This window comes from Hyalella azteca, unplaced genomic scaffold (genome assembly GCF_000764305.2).
Source record: "Hyalella azteca isolate HAZT.00-mixed unplaced genomic scaffold, Hazt_2.0.2 contig14048, whole genome shotgun sequence".
Taxonomy (NCBI): domain Eukaryota; kingdom Metazoa; phylum Arthropoda; class Malacostraca; order Amphipoda; family Hyalellidae; genus Hyalella; species Hyalella azteca.
In genome coordinates this window covers 24,041-51,565 of record NW_025943947.1, presented here as the reverse complement: position 1 = coordinate 51,565, position 27,525 = coordinate 24,041, and the positions used below count along the sequence as shown (strand labels likewise).

The 27,525-nt window shown below is 38.6% G+C and overlaps 1 protein-coding gene across 1 annotated transcript; it reads right to left on the bottom strand.

Moving 5' to 3' along the window:
* Positions 1-12,268: 12,268 nt before the first annotated feature.
* Positions 12,269-23,738, bottom strand: LOC108667081. The gene is made up of 12 exons (XM_018154068.1): positions 23,470-23,738; positions 20,371-20,462; positions 19,089-19,193; positions 18,222-18,420; positions 17,775-17,927; positions 17,278-17,393; positions 16,719-16,806; positions 16,131-16,318; positions 15,360-15,608; positions 13,727-13,875; positions 13,349-13,431; positions 12,269-12,744 (listed from the first exon to the last, which is right to left on the bottom strand). Exons 1-12 carry the CDS (start codon positions 23,599-23,601, stop codon positions 12,523-12,525), a joined length of 1,776 nt encoding a protein of 591 aa, XP_018009557.1. The 5' UTR covers positions 23,602-23,738; the 3' UTR covers positions 12,269-12,522.
* Between the last annotated feature and the right edge of the window lie 3,787 nt (positions 23,739-27,525).

The following is a 27,525-nucleotide window of genomic DNA, read 5'->3' as shown; positions in this document are numbered from 1 at the left end:
GCCAACAGATATCTGAAAGAATACAATAAAACGCAACTGGTTGAAATTTGAAATAAACATCATATCGGAAGTTCCATGTAAAAAACGGCTACCCAAGCAGTTCTAAATTCATTATTTGCCTTGAAAATACAAATTAGATTGTAATCTGGCTGAACGAATAAAGAAAAAATGCATGCGGTCGAGTTGCAACATTGAGGCGCGGCGATATTTTTCATCCAGTACATAAAATGAAATCAAATAAAATAAAAACGTGCAAGTGTGTCGCAATTAGATCGTTGTCTAGTGACAAAGCCAACAGTAAAATCAATTTAATGTCAATTAATTTTAGCGCTATGCCAACAGAGGCAGTTGCGTTGTCAACTAACAGAAAATACGCTAATTTTTAGCAGTAGTGAATTGATAAAATTAATTTAAAGCCTCGTTGAGGTTGTTAGATCTAACATTTATATCGCACCGCACTATCTAATGAGAGCTGCAAGCATGAATTACTGAAGAATTGAGACAAAATTAACAGGCTTGCAAAAATTCGTTCTCTATGGGAGAACGAATTTTCTTCAGAATGTGAGAATCAAACTTTTACTTGAATCAAATCAGTGGACAGTTTACTAGAAACTTTTCTTTACTCCAAACAAATAATTAAATTTCGTAATTCATATAGAAAGATTGCTACACAGAAAACATGAGTTCGGTTTTAGAAAAATCGTAACACAATCGTCTCTCGGTAACATAATACAGCACTATTAATTAATTGTTTGAACATGAGTAGCAAAACTATGCATCAACAAAAAGTCGGCAGCTGCCGTCTCAAAAAATTTCCTCTGCGTAGTGCCTGAAACGGTCCAAAATCTTAAACTATTTTCGTCCTAAGATCTCTCAACTGACACTATAGGCATTTCTACGTAGGATGTAGCATGCGCGCTTCGGACTGCTAAGAAAATACATATCCATTTAATCATCAGCTAAAACCTAATTTGTTGATGTTTTGATTCCTTAAATTTTTGTATTTAGTCATTTTTCCTTCCTCGCCGCATTTCATTCATTGGATTTATATTTTTGTGTTTTCTTCGGAGTGTGAAACTTTCTCAGTCCTAAGCAAAAAAATTATTTTTCTCTTGAACTAACAAACATTTTCTTAATTCATAGGAAATTGCCTGTTAGATCGAAAAACTCGATTAAAATTCCTAACATCTAACTTTTCTGGAAATTAGCAAGCATTTTATTTCTGTTACATTCTTTCTTTGTTCAGATAACAAACATTGAGATTTTCCCAGTAAGAGCAGCTTCGCTGATAACGCGTAAATGTATTAGCAGGTTTTTGCAGGTCAGACTCTTATCAGGCTTTTTTGCGAGTTTCTAAAGTGTGAATTTGCTGAGTGCGTTTAGGTAGGTATTTATAGCACTTGCCATCCATTGTAATGAGCACAATTAATCTACACGCAGATAAAAATGTGATACGTGCAAAAAATATACGAGAAGTCCTTCGTTTAAGTCGATGAGCATTTTTTTAATCTATGAAATTTAACAACCAAACTTGGTAAACTGGATAATATTACGCATTTTTCACTGTTCTGCGGCGGTTGACAACATACCTACAATTACTGCAGCCAAATGAACACTGACCACTATATATCTCACCCAGTTAGCCTGGGCACAAGGCATCGGTGTTCAGTGTTGCTAAGGGTGTACAACCAACACAAGATATGTCTTGTCCGAGGAGCCGTACGATGCTAATTAAAGCAGTCACAAGTTGGGAGGACTTAAATACTTTTCGCGAATTATATTGTGTCATCGATTGCGCTTAAACTAGCGTGATAAACAGTCGGCATTGCAATAATATCTGCAAATCTCAAACTTAAATGATCACTGCGAATACGTTTTATGAATTTCGCCTTATCCTGTTCGAATGCCTGAAGTTGGTCAAGTTAATGGTGTTTCTGATTTGTGCAAGTAAATCGTATGTATTAAAATGACGACTGACTAGTTGTCGACAGTTAATGAAAATAAGTCTAAATATTGCAAAATTATCACGGCTGTAACTGGGAAAGAAGGAGAGCGTTTATTTTGGGAACGTTATGAGAGAAGAACAAAGTTTTTCCAAACACGTGTTGCTGATTGTCTGTGCGGACGATTGAAATGTCTCGGAGAAATATTCAATCTTCCATTAATATTAGATCTCCTATCTTGTGGTTACACTCTGCATATTGTATTTTTTGTCGTGGATCTTGAACTTTTACAACTCGCTTATGTGACCTAATTATAAGCGTCTCGCTTATATCGATGCCGTAGCTTCGACTATTTAGCATAACAACTTTCGTTTATTTGTATCCAATTGCAATTATGGTTTGAATTTTAACTTGTTGCAGTCGGTCCACATCATGATTTTTCAATAAACGCCCATTCAACTAATACCTTGCCATTACAGTTAAAATATATATTTTCTTTTTGAATTTTGTTCATAAGTATTTCCAACCGTCTAAGTTTAATTCATCATGCATCCATCATATTGATTTTAGTTTGGCTAGGAATTATTTTCATCGTCCACTTTAAGTTAACTTATGATGTAAAGAAAGAAATATGGATTCAATAAATTATCGTGATCTGATGTTGCTAATCTCATCAAACATCAGATTACAATATAATGATATTCAATGAAGCATACTATGAGGGTCTCATCACACTGACGCCGCAGTTTCCAAGTCCGTGTTGAAGGTCAACCCTTGCTCACGCCAAAAAGTTGTCTTCTTTTCTGAATTCAGAGCACGTTAGTTTTTTAGAAGTGGTTTTTCGAGAAGAAAGAAAATTATCCCAGACGAATCTCTTTCAATATTTTGATCCGATTTAGTGTACAATGTACATGGGTAAATGGTACGGTAGTAATTTGTTCATCCCCCACAATGAACAAGTGGGAACTTTCCCGTCATACATTTCAAACCATCGATAATATTGAAAAATTGCATTCAAGCTTTTTTGTTTAATCCAAGAGAACCAATGTAATCAAAATTAAACAGAACCAGTATGACATGAAATTAGAAATAGTTCGAGAAGTCAAAAAATCATTTGTGCTCTTTTTTTAATAAAATCGAAGGCTTTTTAATTACATAACACGAAAGTTTTGTGGTAAGAACAATTTCTTACCACCTACCAAAGGTGTATTCCGCTGTGTACCGTCTGCTTCTTGCCGTAATTTTCTGGTAGCGGTAATTATCACTATTGTTAATGGATGAAAGTTTGCAAGCGGGCCGTGAAGTTCAAATATTTTTTCATGTCGGGTCTTTCACGCCCACCAAATGCGATATATTCCATTGGTAAACACTGAAGGTATTCCGTGGCTGATTCGCCAACTCCGGGACTACGCTTGAACGGTGCTGTAGGTAAACAGATATTTTAAAAACATTCTTTTAAATTCTCATAGCTAATAGTTTATGCACAACAACACATTTATAGTCTAAGAACAATGCAAAGGACAAGAAGCTGTTAGCTATATCGCGGCAACTAAACCTTAGAACATACGTATATATTATATTCTAAGGTTTCTATATTCAATCCTGAAGATTAATATTAATAGATCGGACATCGTAGGTGATTGATCTGAAGACGACAACGACAAACATAATGGAAGTAATGGTTTATAGGAATTGCAAAATCCGTCTATAGGCGTTAGTCCTCTAAATCCTATTTTCCAGCCTTAATTCACATCTTTCATTGCATTGCATGAGCACGAGGTGTTGCAAAAATTCTGCTGAACAAATTTCACAACAATATTGTCATAACGCGTTACTCCTACGAAATGTCAAAATTACTCCTATACAAAGTCTTTAAATTTCTGTAAAATTTCTAACAGTTGCATGTCTTTGACCGCGGGCATGTAATTTTAGAGGAAAGCTCGTCAGAACCGCACAACACGCGACGTTCATGTAGACAGAGTTACAGACTACCCTTTCATTAACGCGTCCTTGGGATATCTTGGCTCCAATTTTATGGCAAGTAATTTTTGGTTGTTATTTTATTTAAAAACTCTGTAATTTTGCTAAGGATATGATGACGCAAACATAATATCATGGTTCTGAGGCTGTGTTAATACGAATTGAAAAATCAATCAGACATGGCGTTGTGAGCAACCGACAATGAATCCATTTGGAGCTTAGATACTCACGGGGCTTAATCCTTTGATTTGGAATTATTAACCGTGGTGCATACTATTCGTATCAAGCGGCTCAGTACCAAGAGTTTCCGTCAATAGACAACTGGTTCTCACGTAATTTAAGAGACGAAGCCTAGATTCCAGTTTCGCTTTTGGTAACTAATGAAACCGATTTACATTAATGATTTTGCTTAGAAGAGTTAGGAGACTTTCCGACTGACATTCCGACTTTCCAGATGAATTGCTGGATGCTTATTAGACTATAAGCACGTATAAAAATTAATTACTTAACTAGCCAGTGCTTCTCGCGTGATGTGTTTTTTTTCATATTGCTCTTCGAGCAGCACTTCAGATTTGTGATCATCTCTTCTAGAACAGTTACTTGCAGAGGTGGGCAGTAGCGCGCTACATGTAGCGGCCGCTACTAGCGGCCGCTACATTTTTAGTAGCGGTAGCGGCGCTACATTTGAAACAATGTAGCGGTAGCGGTAGCGCCCGCTACATATTTAAGTAGTGATACGATGTTTTGCCGCTACAGCGCTACCGCTACATTTATAGATGAAGCCTTTAGATTTTACTTAATTGTATTAAATCTTATTTAAAAACCAGCATGATATATACATAATATAAATTACAGAATAAAACTGTACGAAAGATTTCGGTGTAATGTTGTCAACCTCAGCCTGTTACTAGTGTCAACATGTTAGTTGTTACTTGTTAAGTTGTTACCAGTTACCCCTTACAGGTATTTTTTCATGTTTCAATTTGCTTACAGTTTTTTTTTACACATTTATTTTTATGTTTCACCTTTCCTACATGGATGTCTACTTTAATCTACCAATCTCAAAAACAATCCACATATATATACAAATAAAAGACTGATTTTTCATATGTATATGTGGATAATTTTTGAGATAGGTAGATTAAAGTAGTCATCCATGTAGGGAAGGTAAAACATAAAAATAACTCACTTTTATTTACTGTATCTAACCGTACTAGTTCGGTTAGGTTAATTGCAAAAAAGTTGCATTGATATGTTTAAAGTGCTTACACACAGGGCGATTAGTTGCATATATTGGTTGCGTCTACTATAGGCCAGGGGCCGGATTATAAAAACTTCGTAACTTTTTGTACTTACGACAAAAAAGTTCTGTGGTACGTAAATACACCTTTATTTTGGCAGTATCAAAACTTTCGTACGCAAGTCTTAGCTAAAAGCCTAAATTTTTTTCCCGCTCTAATTTTTCCCGCGCAATTGTTTTTATAATACCACCGTTAGTATTACGTTGTCATAGCAACGATACTCGTAAGTCGATTTTGCGTATTTACGAAGTTTTGATAATACGGCCCCAGGCTACTAAAATTTGTGATGCTTGACGTGTTCAGAGGCAACTAGCTGGTTCATTGCAGGCAAGGCAACCAGAGTTGTTTTGAAGCAGTCTATTCACTAGTCTCTATTGCGCTCAGTAGCCACCCGGCCGTCATACCGAGCACAGCTGCGTCGCTCTCTCTCTCACCCACTGTAGCGCGCACTGTTGTCGTGCTCTCGCATGACTCCACCGTGCACACCCTTATAACTCGACTACTCCCAACGTCGCACTGACGCGGGCGCAGTGACAATGCGGCCGGGCGGCAGTGTACGTATAGGCTCGCAACCTGCAAAACTGTAGTAGACGCAACAAATAGCCCAGTGTATAAGCACTAACACTTCCTCATGGTTTCGGTGACTGTCCATCGCAGTTGCACGCTGTTAGAGCGATTCTTGAAGTCTAAGTTAGCCAAACCAATCTAGGAAGCGAATGAACAGGTTTGGTCATTTAAACTCTTCTCAAACTACTGCGTTTAGGTGCGTTCTCGTTTCAAATTCTAGTAATCCTTCTGGGACCTTGTACAAAACATGAGTTTACTTGTATACTTCAATGAGTTTACCACGCAGGCGGCGATAACGGAGACTGGGAAGCTTCATAATCTTCAATCTTTCTTCATAAGACTTGCCCTTTAAGCCAGGAATTATCCTTGTTGCACGTCTGTGAACACTACTAAATTTTTGTCTTTTTCAAGTCTCGGTGACCACACAACGTTTCCAAACTCTAGGTTCGGTCGCACGATAGAGGTGAACAACGGCTTCATCATTTCTACATGTAGGTACTCGTAGGAGCGTCTGGTAAGCCCCAGCAGTTTATTGGATTTATTAACTTGCATTTCAGTATGCCTAGAAAGTTTTAGCTCCTTGTCGACACAAACTCCAAGATCTTTTTCCACGCAAGACTTCTCAATCATAGCCCTCTCGTTGCAACCATGTCTTCTAATGCTGTTAGCTTGCTGTTCATTGTTCAGTGAACGTGTGTACTTACGCTATATTTTCTTGTCTACGATTGGTGGATTTTGCTTGAAAGGCCGTCAATGATTGGCTGATGAACTTACGATCTCTTAACTTTTTTTGAAAGTATAGGCCCAGGTGAAGTACTTTACACTTATCTGCATTGAAACTCAGCTGCCATGCATAAGCCCAGTTAACTAAACTAGCAAGATCATTTTGCAGTAGCATTTTAATTGACGCATCCTTAATTGTATTATAAACTTTTGTGCCATCGGCATACATGGAGCACACGCTACTTCAGGTAGATCGTTTATAAAGGTGACAAACAAAACAGGCCCTAGAACGCTTCCTTGCGGTACGCCACTGCGCACAGTTGCCCAGTCTGACACGGTTCCGTTAATGCTGACTCGTTGTCTTCTGCCTACTAGGAAATTACTGATCCGTTGGAGTACATTTCCCTCTATTTCCAAAGAATTCACTTTACGTAACAGCCGCTCATGCGGCACACTATCAAATGCCTTAGCAAAATCGAGGTACAGTGCATCCACTGGCACCCTTTCGTCCAGCAGGCGAGTCCAATTATTCAATGTAGACAGGAGATTAGTGGTGTATGATCTGCCAGCAATAAAGCCATGCTGACAGCCTGATAGAAGATGGTTAACAGTCAAGTGGTCGATAATCCCATCCTTCACAACCGATTCCATCACCTCACACACAACACTTGTGAGACTTACAGGACGGTAGTGGCCGGGGTTACTTCTGTCACCTTTTTTGAACAGGGGTGTCACTTGGGCTTCTTTCCAGTCGACCGGCTAAGTCCCTTCGATTAAGGCTTTTCGAAAGAATACTGTTAAAGGGCCGGCCAGTACGGTTGCTAATTCGTTGAGTAATCTAGGGTTCGTTGAGTAATCTAGGGATGACTTAAGAGAGATGCAGAATCATCCCAACCATACGGTTCCTATGATTCAATTTCATAATATAAATAAAAATTTCACTATTAATAGTGAGATTTGTACCAGCATAGATAACACAAAATTCTACCAGTACTTTTCTAAAGCATTATAGTAGCATCACAAATAATAACAACCAAACACTCCCAAGAAAGATAACATGAAACTTAACAAAGTTAATCCACCAGCAATTATAGTTGGAGAGAACCCACCATCGTCAACAGAAAATATATTGCAAAAATTTATTTCGAGATTTATTTGGCTGTCCAAAGATGTATTCTATTTGCGTTTACACCAGGGGGCGAAGGAAAGTCAAGCTAGTTAATCCTGTTGTAGTTCCAAAATTTAGGGTCGGCGTTGGGATCTGAAGCCTTGTTGAGTATGGGCACGGCAATGCTGTTATACTGCAGCAACAGCTGAAGCAGCATCTTCACTACGTCAGGTTGTTCTGAAGCGACGTCTTTCAGCTCGCAAGGGTCGGGCGACATATGGAACAAGCAAGCGTCGCTGTGACGTTCGTGCCTCTGAATACGAAACTCGATTCATCTGCAAACGAAACTCGGTTTCTTCACTAGCAGGGTTGTAATATCTTCAAATAAATCATGAACGTGAATAAGATTCGTGCTGATATATGAAACATCTGCTGTTCCATGAAAATGTTAAGCAAACATGAACGCACTTTGAAATGCTGCGCATGTTCAAATGTGCTGATATGAGGTGAAAAGCAGCATTCCTGAAATGTGATGCTATCCACTGCGACAAAAAATTATAATGATATCGTTCCTCACAAATGTATCTGCCGTTACGTGTGCACTCGAGTACGTATTGTAAGGTGACAATGTTAATACCATCCGTCCTTGAATATTTCCTCATTTATCATCCATGTTGAAAGATAATCTCCTTTGTTGAAAGATAAATCTGAGCTCTGCCCAGACCCGGAAACCTCAGTCTTGGGCGAGTACCGCTGTCTTTAAATCCCTTGCTCTTTCCATATCCAACAGGACAGTGACGCAACTCAACGTCAGAGTAGAGAGCACGCGATTATAATCTAGACTTATCCCTACTGCAACTGGGCGCCGAAGACATCAGTGTTAAATTTCCTCCTAAACTCTAAGCCGAACTTTAATCCTACATAATATTGAATACTCGTTCACGCTGTTCCTCAATAACCTCGAATCACGCTACAACCGGACCAATCGTCAGGTTATACTCAATTACGATTCATGTCGCATCGTCCACTACTAAATCAATCGCACAATATCCTAGTAAGTGGAGGAATGTATGTCGCTGTTACGAGAGAGCGGGTAACTATTAATAAATATAACAGAGCTGCCTAAACGCTCAATGTCCCCGGGCAAGAGACGCTACTGGTAACGAGGGATATCGCATACAATAAGACCTACTAAGGCACAAGAATAAAATTCAACCCGAAGTTTTATTCAATCTATACAAGAAACTTAGACACAAATATAAATACTAACTACCTACTTCATCGGCTGCTTAACTAAACCATTTATTAAAATAGTCGACCCGCGACAATTCTAAAACCTATTGACCTTTACACAAAACCGAACACGAGACGCGCCGACTACCCGAGAGCCGCGTATCTCTTTCAGGGGAAGCCCTAAAACATTAACGGGCGACCCCAAGCGGCACAGACACCGGACCTAGAAGGGTAGCCTGCCGAAGACCACAACTGCCCTGAATGTAATGGACCATCATGATTCCTGCCTTCCGGAACGTAGCCTTCAACACTTCAAGCCGTCCGTATCTAGGCCGTGGGTCGAACCAGCCCTCGGTCGAACGGCCACTTGTCGAAGGACGATACATTTTGGAACAGAACTATGCTATCTGAAACCTAACCTCAGATGCGGTGAACGTAAAATTGCGTAATTCAACGATGCTCGGAAGTCAGATTCGATCCGCGGCCTGGTGGTGCACGGCAGGTGGTGGTCAAGGCCGGAGGAAGACAAAGCCGAGTGGTGCACGGCTGATTGGTGGATATCCGGAGAGATCCAAGGCGTTCGATTCAGGGCTTATTGGTGCACAAAATTGGTGGTGCACGGCTGCGCTCTCGCCTAGAACACGATGGCTCGACCCATGCAAGCCTAGGGGGGTCACGCCTCCACGAGGAACTTCAAGACTCTAGTTAACTCATTAGGCGCTCCAATCCCTAGGGTACGACGGTAGGCGCCCAACGCGGCTCGGCTATGCAGAGCACACGGGAAACCAAGGGGCAGACTGGTCAAGTCGGCTCCCACGTCAGGTAAACACTGCAGGCAGTCGGCTTCTTCCAACGGTGCACGTTCACGGTACACACCCTTGAACAAACGCCTGAGAGGAACATGGTCGGATCTCAGAAGCTGACGCCACACCAGAAAAGGTCCCTCCCACCTGGGAAGCAGAATATGCCATTAAATCTCCCTGGCAAAAATAGAGAAAAAACCCACTTCACAGTCCACTAAACGTCATATAAATTCTGAACCGGCAATATTAACAGCGTCTATGTACGACTCCTACACACAAGCCGAGCCTAACCGGCAATCACAACCAGGACACTAAAACCTCCTCACCTCATCCACGGAAGCCAACGAACCAAATGGCCAGCCTAAAAGCGTTCAGCCATCTCGTGACCTCGCGGCAGATTCGTTCAGAGAACACCTGCGTGTCAAACCTCTACATCGCTACCGTAACAAAATTTAGAGCCGAGGGCGGCTATGAATTAAGGAACGCCTAGGACTCGGGGAGCATAGTAAATCAGCTTCTCTTTGTCTGCTTTTTGGTCTACATTCCAATCTCAAGTCAGACAGCTACCAGAGCCTGGTCCTTATTCTGGCGGCCCTTGAGCGGTACGTTTTAGAGTCATCCCCGTATCCGGGGAAACTCTGGCCGAGTCTGACTACGTGATTAAAAAAATCGCACCTCCCCTACCTCTGTAGTGAGAGGAAGGGAGGGGTAATTGAATTTATACGTGATTTGCTATCAATGCCTGTTTCTGTAACTCGCTGAATACAAAGAGCATTTTAAGAAAATTAAAAATCGTGGGTAATAATTTTCGTAGAAAAAAAATTTTCCCTTCACATCCGAAGAAATAATGCAAAAAGTTATCGATATTCAACTAATGGTAACAATATCAGCGTTGTGTATTCTCTGCTATGAGGAACGCTGCCAGATCGAAATATACCAAGGCAGTGGAAAATGGACGAAAAATTAAACCGTGATGCTCTAAATTTTCGATTATATTTAATTAACTGATCACGGCTTCCCATTCTATGCATCCTCATTGGTAAGCATTTACAGCCATAGAGAGCATACAATTGCCTACATACCCAGTATAGCAGTGTAATCGACATTGGAAAGCAGGCAGGCGTTAATATGAGATTAAATTACACTTAGCTCACCTGCAGTTCCGTGGAAGAACGACGCGGTCTAGTCTCGAACGCTGGTCTTTTTTTTTTAGTTATTCTTATAGGAGCACTGGAAACTAGTCCATAAAGCCGCCCTTTGCCTAAACTCGCTTTAATTGATACCTAACAGTCTAACAGCTCTGAAAGTGAAAATCTGAAACAAGAGAGAACACACACACAGTAAAACGTGGTAAAGGGAACAGTGAAAATTCCGAACGCTGGTCTAGACTCTAGACGATGTCTAGCCAGCCTCATGGCAGCACGCCATGAGGCTGACAATTGACCCTTATAATTTTTTAAACTAACTGATAACGGTTATGAACAATAAATAACATTTTCCTTTCTTGACTATGCAGAAAATAATTATTCCGTTTCTAAAATAAAAAATAGTTTATAAAAATAAACATTTAAAATTAAATACTTTACTGGCATTGATGAGCTATACGCATCTTCAACTCTAGTTCTTCGTTGCTGTGAAGATTTGCTCGTATTTCCCTTATTCGAGAAAACTGTAGATAATCGCGATTTTTCATTAGCTTTTCAAAAAGCAATTTTTTAAAATAGCGGTTCCCAAACTGTGGTATGCGAGGGAACTCATGAAGATGTTTGCTTTCATATCATAGTGATGTCGGCGCTGATGAATAGGTATGATGTGGCCTGTCGCCGATTCTTAAACTTTTTGTTACTTTTTGCGATTCACAGATCTAAAAACAGGTTCTTTAACCGGATTTTTTCAAACTAACAATAGATTGAAATAGCTAGTAGACTTCCACCAAGTTCGATATGGTGCTAGGCAATTCAAGTCTGAACTTATATTTCTCCATGGCTTTATCTAGTCAGTTCTTGAACGCCTTCATACGCGGAGCGGTGACGCGTTCATGTTCCACACGCCGGTGACTCGAAGCAAGAAGTAATTTTGTCTGCACCTGCATAACTAAATGCATGTATATGACATGCCGAAATCGCGGAATTGAAGATTCCATGGAATCGGTAGCCAGTTGCCGAATCTGTGGAATCCAGCATTTTGTTTCTGATTCAGAAAATCGGACGTTAGAGCTAGAGTTAGAACATAAATCGACAGTTAGAGTTAGAAAAGGTCAGGTCAAGTTCGGTTCGAAGTTAGAAAAAGTTAGGGCAGTTTATAGGCTAGATAGGTTCGGCCAAGCCCACTCTTGCCATACTCTCAGGAAACTATAAAGTCTGCAAGGCGACTCTGACTAGTCACTGATTGCGGTCGAGTGGCCGAGCAGACCCAGAATAACCTTACCCCAACCATAGTGAGTCTTTCGCAGAGTCTCTATCATACCTTAATTTTTGTTAGGGTAGCAGCATGCCTGGATTTTTGACGGTCAGCGTTGCACGCAATATATTTGCGAAAAATTCGTGCATAGAGTACCTTGTGCAAAATAATTCTTCACACAGCAATACACAATTTATTTAAATGGCTTAATACATGGGAGCAAATAATACAAAATGCAATATAAATAAATTATCTTGGTGACGATATTGACCTCAAAACGCGATTTATCACTTCAAAACTCTGCGCTCGCCCTTTTCTCTTAGTAGTTTGATACCTTGACTCCGAAGTGGTACATATGCGTACCACGAAGTGTATTTCTCCTGCAAGTAGTGGTACATAATAAATTCATATAGTACAAAAAAGGAAATGAGAGTGTACAAGATTAAGTAACGGGAGTCAACGTGTTATTTTGACTTCGCAAGCTCTCTGTCGACCCAGGCTTGTACTTCTTCCTTGACAAGGTCCATTGGTCCGACGCTGTTGAGGATGACGTCATGAAAATCTTTGAGGTTGAACTTGTCTCCGAGTTGCTGTTCTGCCGAGGCCCGGAAAGAAGATATCTGCATTTGGCCGATCTTGTAAGACAAGGCTTGAGCCGGCCATGCGATGTAGCGGTCAACTTGATCCTGTGAATATAGAGTTTATTTGAATTATCAAATTTATTACTATCATTATCATATCGTTTATAATCATATTATATCATTATCATGTCATTTCATTATCATATCATTTCATTATCATATCATATCATTATCATAACAATGATCAATGGCTATAAAATTGAATCACTATTTGTTTAATTAACAAGGTTTCACGACAAAATTCAGATAAACGACGAATTTAAAAACCAATTGTTTCGTCACAAGGTTTCACGACAAAATTCAGATAAGCGACGAGTTTAAAAACCAATTGTTACGTCATATTGCTTCAATAATTGCATAATTCTTCACGGTAATGCATATTTTGCCACGCTTTATACGTGGAGACCTGCACTGGATATACAAGAAGACTTTTTCAACCTCGTGTAGTGTAAAAGTTGGTTAAAAAAGTTTTAGCTAATAATTGCATGCATCTACAGTTACTTTTCAAAGTAACTGACATTTAAACTGAGGTATTTGCCATACCATGCAGTGCTCAAAATTGCCATTACCGTCATAGAGCGAGTTCGACATTATAGGTCCACTTCTTCCGAGCTACCTAGAAAAACGTGTCGATCGTCAGTATAATTACCTCAATAAAAGACCTAGGCCGGATGACATAGACTAACATGTACTGAATTGCTTGCTCCTTTGACCAGCCAAAAGCATGGATGCCTGTTGAACAAATAATCACGTAGAAAAATTTGAAATGTGATAGTTCCAACTGTGTAAATATTCAATATATCGTACTTCAACAGGCACGCTACAATTTATGAGTAGTCTTAACGTGTTAACGATTTTAACTGCCCGTCATATAACCTCAAAATTTTCTTAAATATTCCGCTGTAATCTCAGGTATTTATTTTTTTAATGAAACAGCAATCTATTTCGGGCATCAGCTCAATTTTTGTTGCCTATTCACATTCATTACTTAGTTTTGAGCAATTAAGTATGGGTATGCACATGTTACCGGTGTCGACGACAAGTCGACACGCTCGGAAGATTTCGTCGGAGTAATGGCCGAGTCGGTCCCACAGATTTTCGTAGACGCCCATTTCGAAGCCCAGGCTTTCTGCGTACAACGCCCAGCCTTCATTGTAAAGTGAACGCGTTGGGAAGCTGCAAACAGACAAGGATAATGCATTTGTGTTGCGTGAATATTTATTCTTCATCAAAATTTGATGATGTCCATTCTGTTTTCAATTCAGGTTTTGGATCGCAAGCTTTTCAGAAACGCGTTGATTCTTTAAAAATTTAAAAGCAAAGAAAACTCCACAAAAATTTATAGTATCTCTAAAGAAAACGCTTCGGAATCCAGCTCCATCGTCAGTTCGAAAATTGTAGAACACAGATAAATCAGTAATTAATACAGTCAAGATTACAACAAAAAACCTAAGCTGTAAAGCCTACCTATTTACAATTTCAAGCGGGTAAGAGCTAAAAGCTTAATTCAAATTAGGCCTCTGGTTTAAAATATACAATGATTCTAAAATGCGCAAATCAGAAACACCGGAACTGGAAGCTCACCGGAACTGGAAGCTAAAACTTTGAAATCACTGTCAGAAACTGGAACATCGCACTGCTCGGCGTGAGCCCGCACAGCCGAATGAGGGGGGCGCGATAGTAAGTTACCAGTTTTATACAACTCCTGCCCCTATGTTCTGCGACCCTAGAGCAAAGATTGCGTCATCCCGACCTGCGCAGATGCACATCGTGCACAACTAGTTTCGCAATACTATATATTTTTAAAGAAATATCTTCAGACCAATCGTTTTATCGTTTAGTACTATCTATCGTTTCTACCTATCCAGTAATATCGTAGTAATATCAAGCGTTTGGTAATATCTTCGGAAAATTCTCCAACTAAGAACAGAGTTTCAGGTCCAAGTAATAATCGACATCAGAAGTATCGTGGATACGTGGATAAACAGCCTCAACATACTTGCGTTGCCAGGCAATCCACCAAATTAGACGGCGCACCAAGTAAGTGTAAGATGTTAGAAAAATTTTGCGTCCTGCCTTGAGTATCTATCATGAATTTAAAACCGGTAGCGTCACAACCTTTTTTGTGAGAAATTATGAATGCATATAACCTAATAGAATAAACCGATAATTAATCAACTTCAATCTCAAGTGCAGTTAAGCTGAAAAAATGTATTTGAAACATGGAATATATTGAGAATATATTTGAGACATGGAATGATAGTTTAAATTTGATTGAAAAATAAAAATAGTAAACTAATGAATAATAAATTAAATTACTAAACTATTGATTAGTGAATTACATTAGTAAACCAGTAATTTATAAACCAAATTAGTAAACTATTACTTAGTAAATTCGATGAGTATACTAGTGCTAATTAAATAAATCAAATCAGTTCTAAATAGATCAGCAAGACAACAGGGGTGCCTGGCAGCAAGGGAGACCCCGACTGGACATGTCCTTAGGCGTGACACTGTCGAGGAAGCGTTTGTAGCGATCTAATTATAAATAATTGCATCACCTAATAATGTCAGTAAATGCTGACATTTTATAACAAAAATTTTTGAAGAAAAAGAAGGTGTTTGTACATAGATTTATGCTGCACGACCACGTGGCACACCTGGAGGGCATTTGCGTGTAGGCAGATGGAAAAGTGGTCCGTCTGAAGTTTGGAATAAAGCTGGACTCGAGTGCATGAGAACCCTGTAAATGGTGCCCCGGGACTCCTTCGTGCAGGGATAAGGTCACAATAGGTAATTTCGTGTGTGCAGATAAAATTCGTGTGCCAATCTTGAACGTGCCTGGTCGGGTGCCATCAGGAGTTCCAGCTTCGTGAAACGCTCCTCCTGCATCTGGCTGTTCTTCTACCCTGAGCACACATGGCTGGGTTGAGACACAGGACGCACATGTAGAAAAGTTATTAATGTCATAGTTCATTGCTGGCTGTTTTTGGGTTACATATCATTGCTTTTGTCTGTCAACTTTATACTGTTTATTCTTTAATAAAACGAACCCTCGCATTAAAATCTCACATGCTTTGAAAGCACAGTGATCATTAATAATTTTTTTTATGTTGATAGCAAACTCCAAGATTTTAAAAGGTGATGTATTATTAACTATTACACACAGGTTTTATTGTATACATGTTTACTTCAGGTTTTTAATAGCACTTCAATAATTAATTTTGCATTTGTATGTAATCCCTGTACTTGGGAACCAGCGTTGAAATTTAAACCCCACTAAGCGCACTGAAAATAACCAACTGATTCGAATCTTTGCGGACTTATTGCAGCACAAACTACGCCACCAACAGCGACCAAACTTGAGGAAATAAAGACTACTGGCAAATTTATCTTTGCAATCCGTAAAAATAACTTCAGGAGTTAGATACTTCAGTTGCGCTGCAGGCATTTTGTTGAAGAACGGCTTTGCTGCGGGTATAGTGATGTTGTGGACAACATGTCTGTAGGTGGCGAGCAGCTCCTCTACGCTGGAGAACTGCTGGCTTGGGTCGTCCTGCAGCTGCGACACAAACTCCCGCAGTGTCTGGTTGTAGCCCAGGTCGTACACCACCTGCAATTGATGTTTCGCTCTCATTGTATAATTTTGATATCAAAACCATAAATTTCGTGAGGTTTCTTATTTTGAATGATAAATTTTGATAATCAACCATGACTTAAAACTAAACCTTCACAAATTAGAATAAATTTCGAATCGTTCTCAACGAACGGGTATTTTTCATGTTTTAATTAAAACAATATTGCAAACTTCAAAGACTCGAAATTTGTGTTTGTAATTAGAGAACTTGTAACTGGAAAAAATAATGAATACATGTTTCTGATTTTAGAAAAAAACTGTGTGAGACATTAATTTCAATGAAATATGTTCCCCTCAAGACTCGACATAAGAGACCACAAGAATATTAGTAAATTCGTACATAATAGTGCGACACTGATATTTAGAAAGTCCTATGGCACACCTGTTGCATGAGGGCTGCTATCCTCTGGACCTCCTTCAGTCCGGTCTCGTGGATTTCCTGCGCCGACAGGTTCTGGCCCGTGTAGAACCTGCGGATGAATGTCTGGATGATGAGGATGATTTGATAACGTGAACGTGAATTATAGGATGAATCTTTTTTGAAGGTAAATAAAGTCTCAAGTCGTGTGATTATTGAAAATAGTTAAAATTTCAAACAGTCAAAGAACAATAATATACATCCAAATATTAAAATAAATAAACCGAACAAGACGTTCAAAGGAAATTTTAGTTCCAATGCTGGCGTTTTGCTTCTTGAAGGCAGTTGCTGGTTGGGGCCAAAGCTGATTGTAATAAAATGAATTAATTAATTAAATAATTGGGCAATAATTAGTCGCCGAATGTTGTCAAGGCTAAAACAGACCAACACACATAAAAGTGCTTGCAGAAAGAGCGTTATATATCTAAGTGAATTCCAAGTTAAATATCGATATCATTTATTATATGTCACTTACAAATTATGTCGTTATCTCATATAAGTAAGATACTGCAGAGGTTCTTACTGGATGGCTTGCGCGTAAAGTTTGTCACCGTTTGGCAGCGATGTGATGGCAATGTTCTTACGAGGGACGTACTTCGTGGACATGAAATTTTTCAGCTTCATGAATGCTGGAGTTATCTGAAATACATAACCAAATTTAATGCACACTGTTCACTTCCTGAAATTCATTCTTTTTAAACATTTAATCGTAAGATGTTTGTGTGTGTGTGATTGTAAGAAATTTGCTATTAACTGCCAGAATACTTCAATTTGGGAAAGTTATGCATTGAAAATCATAGTTCTTAAATTTTTTCCATTCTTAATAACATTCACATTCTTCCCAATCTTAAATGATGTCAAAATATTACCCAAATAACTGAGTAAGAGGCTCACCATGTGTTTAACATCCTAGTGCAGCGGGGATGTTCAGGAACACTAATATTAACGCCTATCAATGTATCTTAGAAAAGAAAATAGCGGAAGATTGCATTTTCTCTGAACCAGTTTCTTCAATATTACCTTATCTCTAATGATCGCCGCTGCCTGGTGTTGCAGGGAGGCCACTTCGCTTGGCAAAAAAGTTTCAGGTAACTTCTGGAAAAATTCAGTAAATATCGGAGATTCTCGAGGGATATCCGAAATAAACTCTCCCAACTCCTTATCCAGTCTGTTCTGTGGGATATAAGTTTGAAATCAATGCAGCTACAACACTCAAATATAATACTCATCATATAAAAATTAACATATATCTAAATAGACGTAAATGAATACTCATTTATATATTTATATTTTTTCTCCTCTTCATCCCAAGAGAAATCTTTCAGTTCCTAAAAAAAGTGTCGTACAAGAAGATATCATCCATCGCATTGAATTTATTGTGCAAATTGAAAATTAGATTAGCTGACCAGTGACAATGTAAAATTTTGAACATGATCAGAATGACTTGTAGGAACCCTGGTAACGCACCAAGTTATATTCGTGCAGCGTGATGTTCTTTTCGACACCGAGAGCCATGAGCTCTTCTATTTGCGCCATCTGTTCAGGCAGCGCATGGAGCCGCTGCAGGATAGACATGTAGTGCGCGTAGGTGAGGCGCGGCATTTTGGTGAGCAGAGATCGCAGATCAGACTTGGGATTGCCAAGATTGCTGATTGTCATCAAGTAGCTGCCAGAATACTTAATCTTAATTATTTATATTAGCATTTAGCGTTTGTTGCTTTACGTTGAATGATTACCTGATAATAAAAAAAATGACAACAACGGAATAATTAGGGGATGGACAATCGGACTGTTCAGTCGACAGAGTATGGCGGGGCTCTACAAAACAAAAGTGCACTAAGACCCCTTAGCTTCAACATCAAGATCCAAATCTACGTTATAATTCAAAGGAAACCCACATGGAGATCCGGAGAAGCCAAATAATTTACTAACAGCTTAATATCAATGCCACTTAAGAACGATACCCACTAACAGCATTGAAAAATAAATGTAAATACTGAAACAGAATAAAGAGACAGGAATAATTTCCCCGGTTTTGATTTCAATATAAATTGCTTGGATCTGATAGCATTTACTGAAGATACCACCCAAAATCTCCAATTGACGTAAACCGACTCGTCCATTAAACTATAGCAGTTGACAATACGATTGAATGGCGATGGAAATAATTACCTGGCGAAGCGCTATTCATTTATTTTTATTTTATTTTTTGGCCGGTTAATAAAAAATACGTTTAACTTTTAGCTGAATTTGCTCCTTAAATTTAACAAAAATATATAATACTGCCATTATTCATTAGTATAATAAATTATACTTCCATACATTATTACTCACCCTTGGTACGTAGCGCCATCAATGTAAGTTTGTAAAGTGTACTTTAGGACCCGCATGTTGACGAGGTCTTGATGACGCGTGAGGTTGGCCTCTAGCGTCTCGGCCCTGGCTAGGAACTGTTCCACGTCCGCCAGTCTCTTTGTTATATTCGTGCAGCGTGATGTTCTTTTCGACACCGAGAGCCATGAGCTCTTCTATTTGCGCCATCTGTTCAGGCAGCGCATGGAGCCGCTGCAGGATAGACATGTAGTGCGCGTAGGTGAGGCGCGGCATTTTGGTGATCAGAGATCGCAGATCAGACTTGGGATTGCCAAGATTGCTGATTGTCATCAAGTAGCTGCCAGAATAGTCAATCTTAGTTTATTGATATTAGCATTTAGTGTTTGTTGCTTCACGTTGAATGATTATTTAATAATAACAAAAATGACAACAACGGAATAACTAGGGAATACATATGTCAATCGGACTGTTCAGTGAGCAGAGTAATGTAGGATTCTACAGAACAACAGTTCATCAATAGCCCTTAGCTTTATCATCAAGGTTTAATTCTACGTTATAATTTAGAGAAAATCCATTCAGATCAGGAGAAGCCAAATAATTTACTAGCTGCTTAACTTCAATGCCACTTAAGAACGATACCCAATAACAGAAATGAAAATTAATATACAAATAAAATAGGATATTGAGATGCTAATAATTTCTTTGGGTTTGATTTTAATGATGTCTAAACGATGAATCAATGGTTAAATATGAATTGCTTTGAGCTGATAGCATTTAGTGAAGATACCAACCAAGATTTCCACACGGTGGTATTGGGAAAGAGTGAATCAGTGCTCTAATTATCCGATTATCATTTCATGCCAGAGAATACACCAAAAACATGAATGAAATAAATCTATGGCATAATAACTGGGAAGCCTCTTAATTTTTGCCATGCAGGTACATTCTTTGCTGATGCCTATGATTTACCTAGCAAGATTCAAATAAAACAATTGACCTAAACTAGCCTCGTCCTTTTAATTATAGCAGTTGTCAACACGATTGAATTGCGATTGCAATAATTACCTGGCGTTACCAATAGTCTTTTCTTACTGTTTAATAAAAAATACTCTTGAAATAATACAAACATTATTCATTAGTACAATAAATTATACTACCATTCATCATTATTACTTACCCTTGGTACGTAGCGCCATCAATGTAAGTTTGCAAAGTGTACTTGAGGACCCGCATGTTGATTTTGTCTTGATGACGCGTGAGGTTGGCCTCTAGCGTCTCGGCCCTGGCTAGGAACTGTTCCACGTCCGCCAGTCTCTTGTCGTACGCTGCTAGGGACATGTTCGTGAGGCGGTGGTCGAAGTCATGGAAGCCCACCTGACATAGTGTGGAAGATTAAATTAGATTCTCACAATGAGAAGTTTTGCGGTATGAACTGGTGGACTTAAACAAAACGCATGAGCTCATGCGTTTTGAGGTCTTCGCAGAGAGAAATTCAGTTAGAAAAAAATGAAGCAAAAGTACATGATTTTTCTGACAGCTTTTAATGTAACTGACATAAAAATTTTCTTTAAAATTAAATCTCCAGGCGCAACGAATGAGTATGCGAAAAATGAAGTAAATGAAGTAATAAAGTAATAAATGAAGTAAAAATTAAGTAATGAAGCACGTGAAGTAACGACATAAGTGATCTATAACCGAGTCGAATTTTAGATTCCATTCAGGATCGCCTCGGGCTCCATCGACTCGGCTTCGAGGTGAATCGGGTGCAAATCGCTACCTATCATATTCGACTGGAAATTCGGTGTCGATTGCACGATGGGCCGAATCTGAGTAATATAACCAAAATGAGCAACTGGCCACGCTGTCTCATCTCAGACACTCGTATTTGAGCGAACCATGGTCATCTCCCGCTCATGGAATGGCGTCGATGTATGTACACGCGTAAGTTTGTTAAGGCATACCACGGAACGACGTGAGAATTGACTTTACTAATTTTATGAGCTTACGTTGTAGTTAGATAGTAATTTCGTTAATTATAGGACAAAATTTTCTGAACTTATTTTCCTACATTTAAGTATCACAAGCTGCTTGAAGGCATGGAAATATGATTTAGAGGTGCATGAGGAGAAAAATACTTGATAAGCATGTGGCAGAAAAAAATTAATGCTTGTAGCTCCATGAGATAAATATCAAATCTTTATCATAAAATGTACATAACAAATATGTAAGCTGTTAATTAGCCGAAAAAGCAACAGAAGAACGTTCGGTTTTGCATTCAGGGCCTACCAGTTTTTCTATTAAATGATCAGGTCACTATGATTTTGGGATGAAACTGCTTGATATTATGATGACTGCATTGCCTGATGACAGGCATTGAAGAATGTACCTTCGGTCATACAAATAAGGTCTACACAATTTCGATATTTTTAGGTTGCATTCACAAATGTATCATATTGTGGTGCGGTTACATAATTCCTTCAATCAATTATGATCGTTTTATTCAATGGCGGTTGTCCGTACTGGGCGTTACTCATCGTGGCGTGAGTGCCATAATATCCAACTCTGCACAGGCAAAAAATTAAATTATTAGGTCAAACAACATCGATGACAAAGCTGATCAATGCTTAGCGGTTCTTGTTCCTCATGGTTAATTTATCATATTCGCAGGGCGAAATTTGTTGCTAGACTTGTTAAATGCTTAAATATCTTTCCGGTTTCACGTGATGAAGCTGGAGGGAGTGAGTATTGACACGTATACGACGCTACACGTTTGCCTTACCGGCGGCAGTTCACGGTCAATTCTAGTGATGATCAGATGGCGAACGGCGAACGTTGCTCATTTCAATCGTATAATCGTATTAGGAAAAGTGAACTTGTGAAGTATCTGACTTAAAATAATATATTTTAAATACTAAATATTATTAGAAACTACAGTGACTACATTGCTTAAGATATGCCCTTTGCCGAGTTTCAATAACTGTGCAATGCAACGTATGAAGTACCTTATAGCTTTGTGTTGTTTAATAAAATGAGTAACCCGGTTCTGGAAAGTATTTTTAATCAATTATACATCCAAAAAGTTACTTTCATCAAAACACTCACACTAGCCCTGAGTTCTCGAATATAAAGTGCTCGGTCTATCGGAGTAAATGGTCGTTAACTCATGATTTTAGTGGCCAAGACTCGGAGTAAGATTGTGGGTAAATGGTTAGGTTTTTAATCGGAGGACAGTGCTCAAATTTTTCATGGCCAAGATTCGAAATAATATTGTAAGTAAATGATTAGGTTTTATTCGGGGTAATTGGTCGATTTTGCTGGGCAATATTCGGAGTAAGATTTTAAGTAAATGATCGGTAACCTATTAGGCTATTTATGCAGATTGTGATCATCCGCTCGGTTTACTATCTACTGAAGGGGCTTTTTAACGCACTTTTCAGATTCGGCTGTGTCCATGCTGAAGTCATCAAGTGCCAGATACGAGCGACCCACGTTCGCCCTAAGCTCGCTTGGTCTGTGACCGGATTGTTATCAGACGGCAGACGCTTATTTTGCTCGTGCAACCAGAACGTAAAGCGAACATAGAGCCGCAAATTTAAGACCTGGCCGAGCTAAAGGCGTCTTTAATTCAGAAGCTAACCACCCTAAAAATTTGATAGTGACTAAATTACGTGCATAATATCTCAAGTCTCCGAACCACAGAGAAGTAAATGCTTATTTATAAACGTTGATGACGGCGGTTCGCCTTGAATACGGTACCCGGTCAAATAATGTCTACTCTGATTTTTTTATCAATTTGCAAGCTTCATCGTTGCACCTATTTTAGGAAAAAGAGGTTTCAGTGTAGAAGAAGGAGAGAGATACTGCACCCGGCATCGATCGATACGATGTCTTACTACACGTCATCATTGTGGACAATAGCAATAATATTACAACAATTCTACATTGCTGCAGGCTATCTTAGAGATTTCACCCAAGGTTGACAAAATGGTGAGGTACATTTACGTTTGAGGTAAAACAATAGAACCTAAATTCGCGATACCAGGTGCCTAGTTTCCAGATTTCAACCTTTCTATTTTTTCTGGGATTCCAGATTTCAACCTTATATTTTCTTACTCCAATGCGCAGTATTTCCTAAAACAAAGCTGGAGAATGAACATGCGGTAAACTAAAAATAACCTTAAGACTTTATGGCGAGGATTTGTACATAGTTTATCGTTGGTATCACTTCAACTGTGCGTTTGACAGATTTTAAGTGAAACTCTGAATTTATTTTTCAAATATCTGCTTTCACTGTGCCTGGATTTAAGTGTCAAAAGAACTATTGTTTGAGATGAATAGAAAATTTTGAGAACTGCAATCCAACACTATAATTTCAGCTCACACTCGTTGCAAACTCCGGCCGATCCTGAAGCAACCATTGCCAGAAGTCGTCGGCAAGCCGCTGGAACTCTTCGGAAAGTTGCGGCTGTTCAGGAGGAGCCTCGCACACGCAACATTCGCCTGCGTCTGTCATGTGTGCCTTTGTTTTTAGTAACACGTTCCTGACATTGAAATAGAGCTTCAGAACTAATTTATTTATTGAATATAATTTGAACGTAATACTGGAACTTCAACGGGTTGTTTGCATTTTAGGCATTAGTCAATAGATATCTGAAAGAAAATAATAAAGACGGTATTAAGTGTTCTGTGAAACAAATTGTTAATTCAAACCGTTTTATTCAGATGAATATTTTTTCCAAAGGGATTAGATCGCAATATGTTTCTGACGTAACAAAGAGTTATTCTACTGCTTGCTGAGAAAAATTGTTTAAAATCATCATTCTATTTCCTTGCGCACAGCAGGCCCGATTCAGTGCCAGCGAACATTAATGTAAAAACGCAACTGGTTGAAATTTGAAATAAACATATCGGAAGTTCCATGTTAAATGCGGTTATCCGAGCACTTCTAAATTCTATATTTGGGGTGAAAATACAAATTATATTGAAAACTGGCTTAACAAATAAAGAAAAAACGCATGCGGTCGAGTCGCGACATTGAGGCACAGTGATAATTTTCAGCCATTACCTAAAATGAAATGAAACATAATTATAACGGATTAGCGTTGTTGTTAATTAATTACACTGTCGCTGTTTGCAGCGGTGTTGCAATCAAATACGAATTAATAGGCCTGCTGCAACAGCAAAGCGCAGTATCAATGATCGACCATCCGCCGATATGCGGTGCTTCCAAATGAGCCTAGCCAGAAGCCAAACCGAGCCTTTAACCGGCATTGGGTCAGATAAAAAAAGAGGACATTTTTGCAAGACAAAAAACCGGACATAAACGGGTCCAGGTATGTTGGTTTAGCGAGCGGATAGCGCCAAAGAGAAAGTTTGTAAGCCTGAACTGTTGCTCTGTTGCAATGTCCCTCGCTCGCACATTCAACTAAGTAGACCTGTTATTTCTATCGAGGTCGAAATTAAACTTCTAAAATTGTTACGTTTACTTACTAATCAGTGGCTGAGAAATTACATTTACTTTCATACAACATGAACGAATTATCAAACAAAGTGTAATTATCAAATAAACTCACAAGTAATAACCTTACATGTATAATGAGAGAAAACATAGATAGTTAATAAAATGCAAGAGGTCGCACGCAGTAAATGGGGACATTGAAAATAGAGACATGCAAGAAGGTCCATTGTATTCGTTATACGATCATGGCACATCAAATAATTAATAAGCTGCCTTAGTGGGTTATCTCTTCGGATGTAATAATCAGGAACTAACTTAAAAGACAAACAATTTTTAATAAATGACAATATCATAGCATCTTACTGAAAGTTCCGATTAAATTAAGAAAAAACACACATGCCCAATTATCGTTGTTAAGTGACAAAGCCAGCTGCATAATTAATTTAATATCGACTAATTTTAGCGCTACGCCAACAGAGGCAGTTGTGTTGTCAACTGACTAACAGAAAATAAGTTAATTTTTAGCAGCAGTGAATTAATAAAATTTATTTAATGCCTCGTTGCCGCTGTGAGATCCAACATTTATAACGCACCGCACTGTCTAATGACAAGTCGCAAGCATGAATCACTGAAGAATTGAGACTAAATTAGCAGGATGGTAAAATTCATTTCCTATGCAAGAATAAACTCTAGACAAACTCTTACTTGACTCAAATCAGTGGAAAGTTGACTAGAAACATACCTTTACGTAAAATTAACAATCACATAATTAGATTTTGTATTTCATATAGTAATATTGCAACACAGAAAACATAAGTTCGTTTTAAAAAATATCACACCACAATCGTCTCTCGGTAATATAAAAAAGCACCATTAATTGTTTGAACATGAGCAGCCAACAATCCTTCGATGAAAGTCGATGAAAGGTCCCGTGGCTGGTCCACATCCGCACCGAAGGTTGTGGGGCATAAGTCGCGGTCACAGCCGCCGTAGTAACCACGGGGGTGCAGGAGAAAGTCACCGTAGCACAGACGACGCCAGAGCCAGGACGTGCACATGCTTACTTCGAAAATTCCGTCCGTATTCGGGCAGGGCTTCCAATAGTAGTTTTACTCCATCATATTCAGTAATTAACCGAGGCTGAACAATGTGCAATTCACAGAAGCTGGCACAGCAGTATTAACGCAAGTCACACGGGCACCACGGGAGATGCAGTCATGGAATCGACGAACTGCCGAAAATTCCTGAAAGCGAGGTGAAGTGAAGTAGCAGGGATGAGATTAGTTTGTCTTTAAATGTTCAGGTTGGAGCTACCTCATACGTCACCCAGAATTGAGGCGCAGAGAAAGTATTAAAGATGCTATGACCCGTAATTAATCGTATCGAAAACTATATTAAAGTTTTTTGTTTAACTATTTAGCACTAAAAAATTCGTTTATTTATTTCCAATTGCAATTAAGGTTTAAATTTGAACTTGTTTCAGTCGGTAACCATCATAATTTATCAATTAAACTCATTTAACTAGAACCTTGTCATTACTGTTAAAATATATATTTTACTTTTGAATTTTGTTCAAAAACATAGTTCCAACTGTTCAAATTTAATTTATCATGCATTCATTATATTCCACTTAATTTTGCTAAGAATTATTTCCATCATCCATTTTAAGTCAAATTAACAGAAATAGGATTAAATAAATTATCGCAGTCCAGACGAATAGGGCACATGACACCGATTTCCTCAAGTTGTTTTCGCTTGAGTATATTTACACCGCAATCATAATTTTACTAAATCAATTGATTCAAATGAACGGTGAAATTTTCGATTGGAATATTCATGTGTCATAATCCAGAACAATGGAAATTATTTCAAACCGTTAAAATGGATATATTACAAGAAACAGAATGCTCGAGGCTCGCCTAAAAAGTTTATGGTTATCAAGGTCTCAATTCGCACCCACCTGTTTACAGAACGACTACGATTTTCTCTCCTGATAGCCATTCTCAGTGCTTGCATTTCTCTCAATTTCGCCGTTAAAGAAGACGCGTACGTATATGCTTGTTACGCGCCTCTGAAAATTCTCTCAAACAATGACGATCCCAAGACGCGCGGTTCATTATAGAAGTGTCCACCCTCGACCTGAAGCTCCCAACTGAAGCGAAGGTTATTTATAATGACTGGAAACGCCGTCTTTAAACACAGACATTACGCATAGCGATTAAAACTTATTTTAAATATGCTCGATATTTTGTTAGGACAGATTAAATTCACTCTTATATGCGATATGATTGGAAAATTTTAATAATTATTTCAGTTGGAGACTCATGTTTAATTGGTTATTAAACGTTGTAGTAATGTTACAAAATTGTGAAATCTGAGAGAAAGACGCATGCATGGGAGCTGGAAGGCGGCCGCAATGTTCGCTTTTGAAGCAAGCTGACGTGATGTCAAAGCTAGTTGTTACTCTTCCTTATCGATAATTTTTGACCAGTTACTGGTAACCTTGCTGCATCACTGCCACACTAAATATGTCGCAGAAACCTCAGAGGCCGTCACCGGAAGGAAGTGAAAGAACAAATATCGGGATCCATGGTAATTTAGCATCATCATATTAACTACTTCTTGCATTTAAATTTAAATTGAATGTAATAATTTTGGTGAGTAATATATTCGATATAATTTGTTTCTATATTATTAAATACTTTCGTTCAAATTTGAGCGAAAAGTTTGCAGAAAAAACTACATTTCACTTAATTTAGGTAAAGTTACAATAGCATACAAATTGCACGTCGCTAGACCGATCGCGTTACTCTCTGAACGATTTTCATGATATATTACGTTAATATTATTTAAAGCTAATTAGGAATGTTTCATTGAAAACATAACTGATGTACGATATTACACATTAAAACAGGTACAAACCGTATATGAAAACTCAACCTTCCATAGCACGCGAAACTTGAAATGTGAACGAATTCA

What these genes read in the sequence shown, in the direction of transcription:
- LOC108667081 (XM_018154068.1), bottom strand. Translation starts at nt 23,601, where the DNA reads ATGACAGACGCAGGCGAATGTTGCGTGTGCGAGGCTCCTCCTGAACAG. An exon ending in GGCCGGAGTTTGCAACGAGT is followed by an intron (nt 20,463 to 23,469) that starts GTGAGCTGAAAT and finishes ACACTATGTCAG; the next exon opens with GTGGGCTTCCATGACTTCGA. An exon ending in ATGCCTGCAGCGCAACTGAA is followed by an intron (nt 15,609 to 16,130) that starts GTATCTAACTCC and finishes ATGTGTGCTCAG; the next exon opens with GGTAGAAGAACAGCCAGATG.